This window comes from Bison bison, unplaced genomic scaffold, assembly GCF_000754665.1.
Source record: "Bison bison bison isolate TAMUID 2011002044 unplaced genomic scaffold, Bison_UMD1.0 scf7180017864453, whole genome shotgun sequence".
Classification (NCBI taxonomy): domain Eukaryota; kingdom Metazoa; phylum Chordata; class Mammalia; order Artiodactyla; family Bovidae; genus Bison; species Bison bison.
Window position 1 is genome coordinate 1,205,938 of NW_011495015.1, and position 11,306 is coordinate 1,217,243.

The window sequence follows — 11,306 nt, forward strand, 5'->3', positions numbered from 1 at the left end:
TTATGGCAGAAAGTGAAGAGGAACTCAAAAGCCTCTTGATGAAAGTGAAAGAGGAGCATGAAAAAGTTGACTTAAAGCTCAGCATTCAGAAAACTAAGATCATGGCATCTGGTCCCATCACTTCATGGGAAATAGATGGGGAAACAGTGGAAACAGTGTCAGACTTTATTTTGGGGGGCTCCAAAATCACTGCAGATGGTGATTGCAGCCATGAAATTAAAAGATGCTTACTCCTTGGAAGAAAAGTTATGACCAAGCTAGATAGCATATTGAAAAGCAGAGACATTACTTTGCCAACAAAGGTCTGTCTAGTCAAGGCTATGGTTTTTCCAGTGGTCATGTATGGATGTGAGAGTTGGACTGTGAAGAAAGCTGAGTGCCGAAGAATTGATGCTTTTGAACTGTGGTGTTGGAGAAGATTCTTGAGAGTCCCCTGGACTGCAAGGAGATCCAACCAGTCCATCCTAAAGGAGATCAGCCCTGGGTGTTCTTTGGAGGGAATGATGCTAAAGCTGAGACTCCAGTACTTTGGCCACCTCATGCGAAGAGTTGACTCATTGGAAAAGACCCTGATGCTGGGAGGGATTGGGGGCAGGAGGAAAAGGGGACGACAGAGGATGAGATGGCTGGATGGCATCACCGACTCGATGGACCTGAGACTGAGTAAACTCCTGGAGTTGGCGATGGACAGGGAGGCTTGGCATGCTGCAGTTCATGGGGTCACAAAGAGTTGGACACAACTGAGCGACTGAACTGAACTGAACTGAAAGCATACAAAGTGTCTTCTCAAAGTACAATGGAATGAAACTAAGAGATTAATAACAGAAGGAAAATTCACAGGTCTATGGAAAACAATGCATTCTTAAACACCAGCAAGTCCAGGAGATAACTACAAGGGAAATTTAAGATTATTTAAAGGATTTCTCCGGTGCTGCAGTGGTTAAGACTCTGTCTGCCAATGAAGAGGACGGGTTTGATCCCTGGTCAGGGACGATTCCACATACCATAGAACAATTAAGCCCGTGCACCACAGCTACTGAGCTTGAGCTCTAGAGCCTGTGAACCGCAACTACCAAGCCCATGTGCTGAAAACCATGCCTGTGCTCCGCAACAAGAGAAGCCACCACATTGAGAAACCCACGCACTATGAAGAGTAGCCTCCCACTCACCGCAACTAGAGAAAGCCAACACAAAGCAATGAAGACTCAGCACAGCCTTAAATAAATAAATAAATAATTTTAAAATGGTTTAAAGAGAGAAATCTATGCATATATAAAAAAAAGAATACTTAAAGGCAAATGGAAACAAAACATAATATGCTAAAACTTATTGGATGCACAAAAGCAGTGTTCACGGGGGAATTTATAGCTGTAAACAACTGTATTAAAAAAAAGAATAATCTTAAATCAATAACCTAGATTTACACCTTAAGGAGTGGAAAGGAGAAGGGCAAACTAAAACTCAAACCAGCAACAGGAGGGAAGAAATAAAGATGAGAGCAGAGCTAAATGAAACAGAGACTAGAAAAACCATAGTGAGAATCAGCAAAACCAAAAGTTGGTTCTTTGAGAAGTTCAACAGAACTGACAGACCCTTAACTAAACTTGAAAATCAAAAATGAGACAAACTGAAGCATTTTAGTTATATTTAAAACAGTTTAGACCTTTAAGCTTCAACTTCAAGGCCAATTATCTGTTCTTTTCAGGACTTACAACTGATTGAATGGGCCCACCCAGATTATCAACAAAAAATATGTTAGTCAGTTCATTACAGACTTTAGCAGTATCTGTAAACTCACAGCGACATTTGATCAGTGTTAGATTATACTGACACCTTGCCAAAGCCATTACAATATAGTTTTGTTTGCTAATTTACGCTGTATCTTGCTTTCTATTTGATTGTTGCCAACACAGAGGAGCTATACTTACTTTTGCAAGATGATGTTGCATCTGAATCATTGTTGTGTATTTTTTCTAATAATTGGTCTGTGGATTAAGTTTGACATCCTATATTGATGATAAGGTCATCTGCAAATGATTCCGTTTGATCACATTACTGGCAAATAATTCTGGTTATTACAACTCTTCTTTCTTTTTCTTATCTTACGACACTGGCCAGTATACCTAGTGATAGAAATGATGAGGGCCTCAGGCGTCCTTGGTGATTCTCTGATATTAATACAACTACGTCCACAATTCCACCAGAAACAAGATATTTGCTTTAGTTATGGTATAAATTCTTTATTATCTTAAGGCCATTTCCTTCTATTCCCAGTCTTCAGAGTATTATATTGTCATAAACAGATTTTGAACTTAATGAAATTATTCTATGTATCCATTAATAAAATCATCAAATCAGCATACCAGTGTATGACTTAACATTACAGATTTTGTTACTATTAAGCCACATTTGTTTTTCTGCAACAAAGCTTATTTTGATGTATTTTTTTAACTTCAGATTCCTTTCTACTGTCTATATATTTGCCTTGAACTTTACTTTAAAATTTTTTTTTACAGTAGGTCCTTTTTGGTTATCTCTGTACATGTTGATCCCAAACTCCTAACTATCTTGCCCCCCTACCCTGCTTCTCCCTGGTAACCGTAAATTCATTCTCTAAGTCTGTGAGTCTGTTTCTGTTTTGTAAATAAGTTCATTTGTATCATTTTTAAAATTTTAGGTTCCACATATAAGTAATGTCATATGATATTTGTCTTTGTCTGACTTAGTTCACTTAGTGTTGTATTTTACTTTGCTATTTCAGCTGGTGAGCAAATATTGTTTTCAAATAATTTGTGTCTATATTCATAAGTAAAATGGCCTTATAATTTCCTTCCCTTCTCTAGCCTTATCTAATTTTGAAATTAAACTTACTCTAAATTGTAAAATGTTTTAGGCAACTTTCCTTCTTTTTCTTCTCTCTGGAACTACTTTTATAAGATAGGGATTATCTGTTCCTTCAAAGTTGGCAGACTCCCTTATGAAGCTTTCTGGACCAGAGGCTTTTTAGTGGTTCCATTTTGTGGTAACATATCCTATGATAAGGGCTTCCCAGGGGTGCAGTGATAAGGAATCCCCTTGCCAATGCCAGAGCTGCAGGAGATGAGGTTCAAATCCCTGGGTCGGGAAGATCCCCTGGAGTAGAAAACGGCAACCCACTTCAATATTCTTGCCAAGATAATCCCATGGACAGAGAAGCCTAGCAGGCTTTGGTCTGTGGGGTCACAAAGAGTCAGACACGACTGGGCACACAAACATGCAAGCAAGCATCCTGTGATAAACGCATTTTCAATCTGTGTTAATCATATAATTTTATAAAGGTAATAAGTTGCTTTTAGCTTTAAACTAATAATTAAGAGAGTCATTGTTACATTTCATATACGTTTGAGTCATTCTATGGAACAGATTGCTGTGCTGTGCTTAGTCACTGAGTTGTGTCTGACTCTGCTACCCCATGGCCTGCAGCCCGTCAGGCTCCTCTGTCCATGGGGATTCTCCAGGAAAGAACACTGGAGTGGGTTGCCATGCCCTTCTCCCGGGGGATCTTCCCAACCTAGGGCTCGAACCCAGGTCTCCCACATTTCAGGTGGATTCTTTACCGTCTGAGCCACCAGGGAAGCCCATAGAACAGATGATGTAGACACATCTCCTATGTGAACTTGTGGGAAGGTCAGAATGAGTGTGGTCATCCTAGCTTCACTCACGTCTCCCTGCTCTCCTCCCCAGGACACACGGGACGGTTGTTAAAGTCTCTATGCTTCACCAGTCTCTCCTTCCTGTTGCTGCACATCATTTTCCACATCACGTTGGCGAGTCTGGAGGCACAGCACCGCATCGCACCTGGTTACAACTGTGAGTATGATGGGGCCTTTTTATCATGCTGTGAACGTGCCTAACAAAGCTATGTGTTGTGACATTCATAGAAAATCTAGGCAACACATTAAAAAAAAAAACTGTGGCAGTTTTTGGCCATTTGTTGACCTCATGCATTATAAATATATACAAAGAAATTCGTGTGCCTTGACAATGGGGTAATGTGAACGCCTTAATTAATGCATCTTCAACACATATTAGCTACTAGACTCCAATCTGTATGTAACACACTATGGCTGGGTGTAGTCTAAAAAAAAAATCGAGATTTACACACAGACCCTAGAACTTTCATTACAGCTAGTGAGATAAGACAGGTACAGTATGTACCAGGGTAAATAAGAGTATAAAAGTTGAATAACATTATACAACAGTGACCTCGATCCATTTCTAAAGCATAATGTAAGATTTCACTCATCTTTATGGGGAAAAAGTAAACGACAGTTTCTTTTTCAAACTGGGATTACTTTTTGCTATTCATAATAAAATGATGTATCTTACGCACAAAACCTTATATTTTAAGGTTTTGATCTGAAAAAGTCAACACATATATGCTTTATCTAGGTAGTATCATCTTTCTAAAATTAATCTACTATCAGATAAATTCTACTCCTGTTTTTGTAGGATGTGTGTTTGTCATTTGAAAAAAAAAAAAAAAACCAGAAGGATTTCAAAGAGATGGAATATAATCCATATGTTTTAAGTTAAACCTGAAGAAATCCTGAGATATTTGGAAAAGACTAAATTAATAGTTTTACGTTGTCAGTTTTTCACTGAGGAACTCGTTTGTGGGTTTGAAATTTCCTGATCTTTCATAAGTGCAACCACAAGTAAAAGAAGTAAACCAACCCTTCCCAGTAAAATAAAAAGAGATTAAAATTCTTCATGGATCAAAGAATGTTAGCATAAATGTAGTGAGAGATTCTTTAATAAAATCCAGAGTTATAGATTATTCATATCCCTCACTGCATAACTTTCAGAGAGCTAAACTTCACAGAGCTAAGTTAGTGTTCATTTTGGCCATTTTATTAAGTGCCCAGGTCCTTGGATAATAATGCCTATCAAAGTGATTTTGGGTTTAAGATCTATGAATTAAGATATGTTTTAAAAAAGACTTAGATAGAACTCGTATACCATAAAATTCACCCATTTAAGGAATGCAACTCAGTGGTTCTTCGGTTGTGCACCCATTACTACTCTCTAATTCCAGAAACCTCTCATCACCCCAAGAAGAAACCCTGCACCCATGAACACTATACATCCTTCTTTCCCTCTCCACGCATTCCTAGGCAACCCCTAATTTACCTTCTGACTCTGGTGGATTTACCTGCTCTGGGCATTTCATCCAAACAGAATTGCATGAGGTCTGTGTCTGACTTCTCTTACTCAGAGTAATGTTTTCAAGGTTCATCTACATTGTAGCCTATGTTAGGACTTCATTCCTTTTCGTGGCTGAATAATATTCCATTGTTACAATGTGGTTTTAATGTCTGATGAAAGTCACATCATTATTAAAAACTTGATAAAATACAATGTTTAAATAATGGTACTTTAGTTATGTTATTAATATGATAGGAAGCATTTATTACACGTGGCCAGATTCAGGTCTTTTTGAACTTAGTAGAAGTGTTAGCAGTATTATTTTTTACTGTTCCTGAATCAAAAATCCTTTGGGTAGGTCTTAATCAGGCATTCCCAGAGCCAGAAGGAGGGATTTTTTAACTAAGTATTTTCTGAACAACTTGCTACCTTCCCCACAATAAAAGCTGAATTTGAAGCAAAAAAGGTAGGTATGAGAGGAAGAACATGGAAAAATTATTTGATACATTGCATGCAGATGAGATTCCATAATCCAATTATATAATGCTATATATTCTGTATATATAATGTTTTGACATCAAAATTTTATTTTCTTTCTCTTGAGTAATATCTCATGCTGTAGCAATGTAGAAAATAAAATATCTCTTTGTTTTAAAAAATGATATTTCATAAGTAATAAGTTATCTTTGTCACTGAAAGTATTTAATCACAAGATATATTACAACTGATCAGATTTTTCAAACTTGAGTTTACAAATATATAGCTTGCCTGTGTCTGCAAATACTGTTTGGTGCTGAGTGATGGTGTAGACAGAACTGTGCTGGAGGGTGTCTAGATTAGGATGTGAACACATAATTTCCTCTGATCCAAAGTCTAGGTCTTTCTATTTTTATTCAAAATAGTATTTGCAACAGTTCTACAAAGGTCAAAACAAAAATGAAATGTGAAATGCTAAGACTGTATTCCATTTTTCAGATTTACAAATGAATTTACTGTATGTGGAGGAGCCTCTCCCATAAGGTATAGATAGAGACAGAAAGACATACAGGCTTAAAGCACACACACACATCATACATCACGCACACACACACACAGATCACACACATAGAGATCAGACATCACACACACACACCGCACATACACAGATCACACACACAGCACACATCATGCACACACAACATACACATAGATCATACACACACATTACACACCCTACACACACATGTACCACATACACACACTTCACACATCTCACATGCATACCACACACACAACACACACATACACATCACACACATGTCACACCCACATACCACATACACACATCACATGCCACACACAAAGCACACACACAGATCACACACACATCACACACATACACCACACATATACCACACACACACCACACATCACGCACACCTCACATATGCACACACACAGAAGCTTGTACGCGTGTTTTCTCCGTCTTCCCAGGCCAGAGTCCACATTACTTAGACCCTTTGGATGGAACCTATGTTGGTGTCCTGGGCTGCCCTGCTCAGTGGTGAAAGTAGAGACCAGTCAGATCTGGCCTCTTGACATGTGTCTTACTGGCCATTCCCTGCAGCACAGTCTTGGAGAGTCGACCTGCCTTTCCTAACCTCACAGCTGAATACATGGGCTTCTGGACATCGTATATTCCTAGGGATCATTCTATTCACGCGCAGTGCTTTCTGCTGTTACTCTTCCTGGAGATGTGTCTTGGACATGTCCAAATCTATCATACTGTCCTTCTTTCCTTTTTGACGTCCCATATAAAAGCTCTATTCTCTTCCACCCAGGTCAATATAATAGAAATCTAACAGTAAACTTTATTCCTAACAAGTTAAATTCTACTTTGAAGCTTATTTCCACAAAAGTGGATGTTCCATATTTGAGGAAGTCACCACAGAGACGGGAGATACAAAAGAATGAGTTAGAGGTGGGATGTGAGCCCCACGAGCACCTTGAGAGTGAATCTACAAAGAGAAATCACCAGTGTCTCCTAAAAACCAGTGATGCTGCAAAGCATCGGTGCAGCAGGTCTACAGAGTTTTTTTGTTCAGCTTCATGTGCAGTGTTTAAAAATCATACATTCTTGAAAAGGGATAAAAGAGGAGAGCAAACAAACTTCAGAGCTTTGCAAACTAGTTTAGTCCAAGGTTGATACAGACCAGGTTTTCAGCCTGGAGCATTTTTTAATGATCAAGTTATATAAACTCTTGAAAAACCCAGTCCCCGTGGTAATGGAAACACTGACTTTTCATTTGGGGCTGACTTCACCTTATTCGTGTTATTGTTTCTCTAGCATTTGCAGTTTCGATTACACCATCCGAGCTGTAAACACAAACTCCGCTGTTTTGATATCCCACATTTGACGTTCTGCCTTCTTTTGGCATCCGTAGATGTAAAGTAGCAAAACTTCAAATGAAAAGGCACAGAGTGCCTGTGCCGTCTGAATGCCTCCTCTGTGTGCCAGACTTTGTCAAATTAAAATGAAGGAACCCAGACACGTCCGGCTTCCCCATCTCACTCAAGTGGTCTTCAGACTCCAAACCACTGAGTGCTCATTTATACGTGTTTAATTTGGTGTTCCTAACGACTCCTCTCCCTGTCTAACACTCATATGCCCTCAACCTCGTTACGGCAAAAGCTCCCAGGATCCCCCAGGAATCTGAGCTGTGAGCCTGGTGACAACGGTAGCCTTTATAAATATCCAGCCATTGGAAGTTCTCTCCCCCAAGAGCCCTGTGAACAGCCACTGGCAGCAGTAAAGGTTGTTTCAGACCAGCCCAGTTAGTGCTTGGCGGCTGGCGGATTTGTTAAAGATGCCATTGTGCAGAAGGGGGACCTGCTGCCCCGCCCCTCCCCCTTCACTTCCAGGTAAGTGAGGAAATCGTGGGGCGGGGGTGCGGGCGGCACCTCTGTAAATTCTCCTCAGACACGTGTTGTGCAGCTTACTAAAATATTTTCATTCCATCAAAACTGGACTGTTTCAGTCATGTCCTGCCAGAGCCTGTAGAAGCAGTCTGTCTGCCTCAGTGAGGGACCTGCAGGGGTGGGGAAGCCAGGGTTGGGGGGAGATGCAGGTCCCGTCTGGATGATGCAGGGGCTGTGCTGAAGCAGGCTGTTGCTTGAAAGAAATGTTTGCTGTCCGGACTGTGAAGGGAAGCTTTGCGGTGATGACGGCTACTCTGTATAGAGCCCCTCCTGTCATTGTATCCCTCTTCTAATTAATGCCTCCTTTATCCTTGTTACAAATGGGCTCCGGTATCCTTTGCATAGGGCACTCCACGCACACGGTCCCATTCAATTTAGAGCTGACCTGACCATGCAGGCTGGGTTTCAGGAGGTGAGTGGCTGCCCTCTTCCAGGCTGGATCCATCTGGAGATGGGGACCCAGCTTGTTCTTGCACAGAGGCCAGTCTGATGGCCAAGTCTTGCCTCTGCAGAGCAGGGCCACCCGTGATCTCGCTTCTCCGGGGACTTGTAGCGCCCGATCTGCACTTGCGGCTGAGGTGGGACAAGGAGGGGTGGAGGAGATGGGGAGGAGGGCGGCTTTGAGGATGGAGATGGAGAGCCCAGCTGAGAGGGTGAGTGAATGGGCGGAGCCACTGCCGTGTGAGCCAGGATCTTTTCTGATTTCTCTGTTCCTTCTTGTGGAGCCCCTTGTTTTTCACCAGCTTGGGATTAATTTCTCCACTGCACTTTCTGCATGCATGCAAGCTTAGTCACTCAGTCATGTCCAACTCTTTGCGACCCCATGGACTGTAGCCCATCAGGCCCTTCTGTCCATGGGATTCTCCAGGCAAGAATACTGGAGTGGGTTGCCATTCCCTTCTCCAGGGGATCTTGCCAACCCATGGATTGAACCCGGCTCTCCCACATTGGCAAGCGGATTCTTTACCATCTGAGCCACTGGGGAAGCCCATTGCACTTCCTAAGACTCCGGATTAGTGCAATTTCCAAGAGTTTAAGTAAGAGCTTCTGGTATTCAGTCCACGGCTTTCTCTTCTTTGGAGATTTGTCCTTATAATGAATTGCATATTTTCTTTGCTTCATTCAGTTGCTGAGTTCATTGTTAAATCTGTTTTACCCTGAGGGTCAGACCCCTCGGATCAGCTACTTTCTTCTCCTGTGGAGGGAGGGGCACCTAGGATTCCAACTTTTCTCATCCCATGAACTTGGAAGCCACTGACCAAGAGGTTCTTCTAGGCCTCAGAGGTACTTTGTCCTGCTGCCCTTCGATCCTCAGAGCACAAGGGTCCTGATGCTGTGACCCAGCATCTGAAACCTTAGCAGGTAACGGGAACACCCAGGGCCAGTCATGGGACTGGAAGTTGGGCATCCCATCCTGATGACATGGGGTGAGCACGGAGTGTGGAGCATCCCCTCGGTGCCCTGCTTCCTGGAGCCCACGCTGGCTTGTCTCTGGAACCTCCATCCCCAGTTGGTGCTTCATAAGTCATGCTGGTCAGAGACGAAGCCTGAGGTTTACTGAGTCACCTGGCGGGTCCATCCTCCTAAAATTAAGTCCATTTCTTTATGTTCCTCTTTATGTCTTCACTGGACACAGTACTATGGAGGCAAGAGCTGATGCTTATGAAACAAGAGACAAAATACTCAAAAGGACACTGGCCTCCGTCCTCTGAGAGCCGTTTATGTATGTATGCTGCCTGCATCCTTGTGCTCCCTGACCGGGGGTCTCTGAAGGGTGGTGTCTGGTAGTGTCAGCTTCCTCTTGGCCCTGTCACACTCCTCTCCTCTGCCAGCGTCTGAAAGCAGAATCTGCCCAAAATACAACAATGAAAGCAAAAACCTGGACCAGGTTGTCAGCTCTCTCCTGGCCCTCTGCGCCAGGGTGAGGACCACTCTCTGATTTTCTCTTAAGGGAAGTAGTTTAAAAGCTTCTAGATTGTATGCGCACCTTCCACTCGCATATATTATGAGAGGAATTAGCCTTAAGTGGTATTTCCCACAGCCCCTGGTAATGGAGGCAGATTGCTTTTTCAACTCACTGCACATGGACGAATGTGCCCACTGAGAGGAGTCTGACGTCCAGCAGCAGGGCAAAGGCCCCTCAGTCTGGGCCTGACCTGTGATCAGTAGACCTTGGTGGAGAGCATGCTGAAAGAGATCTCTGGTGACCTGATACAGATGAGTCCATGCTCCTAGAATGATGGACACAATTAGTTTTTACTGGCCAGAGCCAGCCCCAGGCAGGGGTGGTGAATAGGGGTGGGGAACGCAGTGGGGAAGAGAGACCCCATCAGGGTGAAAAAATCTCGCAGGCCAGGGCTGCTTGGTGTCCTGGTTCACTTGCAGTGAAGGCTGTTGAGCTCTGTCTTCTTTTATCATTGATCAGCATTTCTTCCAGGACAATATCTCATTTTACAGGAGAAACATTTTTCATGAGAATTTTTGTACTATCTACTATATGAGTGAACGTAGGACCTCAGGGGACTGTGGGGAAGTTGTTCTTGTCTGTGCCTGAGTTTCCTGGACTGTAAAGTGAAGGTGATGTGATCACCATCTCGCCGGGTGGCCGTGAGGTCCACAAACACGGGCCATGCACGGAGTACAGCACCTGCCCCATAGCAAGTGGTCGGTGACTATAAACTATTACTACTGCTGTTGTTAAAGTTTCTGTCATTATTAGAGGGGCAGAAATAACCCAGAACCAAATTGTACACAAATTATACACAGTCACGTGGGTGAAGCTTGGCGGAAAGGTGACAGAGATGAAATCGGATGACTTCATTGTTTGGGGACCACTTTTCCACGGGTGGGTCCTCACCTTCTGGGCCTGTGAGTGCAGCTCCAGGGCAGGGACGCCCTCTCCCTGCCCAGCCCGACTCCCTGCCCTGGATGCACACTGTACATCTTACTCTGTAGTGGTTACCACCTCCCTTCTTTTCGGTTCATGAGGAAGTAGGAGAAAGACATGTCCACTTGAAGCCTTTTATTGCTCTCTAAAAACATCCATCAAAAAAAGTCACCTGGTGTAAAAAAAAACTCAGATTTCCATTTGGATTTGGGGACATTGGGAGTGTAAACATGAAAGACAGAGCTGGCCTTAGAAGCAGCGAGGAGGGGAGAGG

The 11,306-nt window shown here is 42.7% G+C and overlaps 1 protein-coding gene across 5 annotated transcripts in view; it reads left to right on the plus strand.

Moving 5' to 3' along the window:
* The window catches only part of PIEZO2 (piezo-type mechanosensitive ion channel component 2), a 253,432-nt gene that overhangs the window by 82,451 nt on the left and 159,675 nt on the right, over positions 1 to 11,306 (plus strand). For all 5 annotated transcript variants that reach the window (XR_826962.1, XM_010859074.1, XM_010859075.1 and 2 more), the window contains exon 3: positions 3,724 to 3,849. Coding sequence is in view for 4 of the 5 variants with exons in the window: in XM_010859074.1 (XP_010857376.1) it covers positions 3,724 to 3,849 (126 nt within the window). In the remaining variant the exon portion in view is untranslated. The remainder of the gene's footprint in view (positions 1 to 3,723; positions 3,850 to 11,306) is intronic.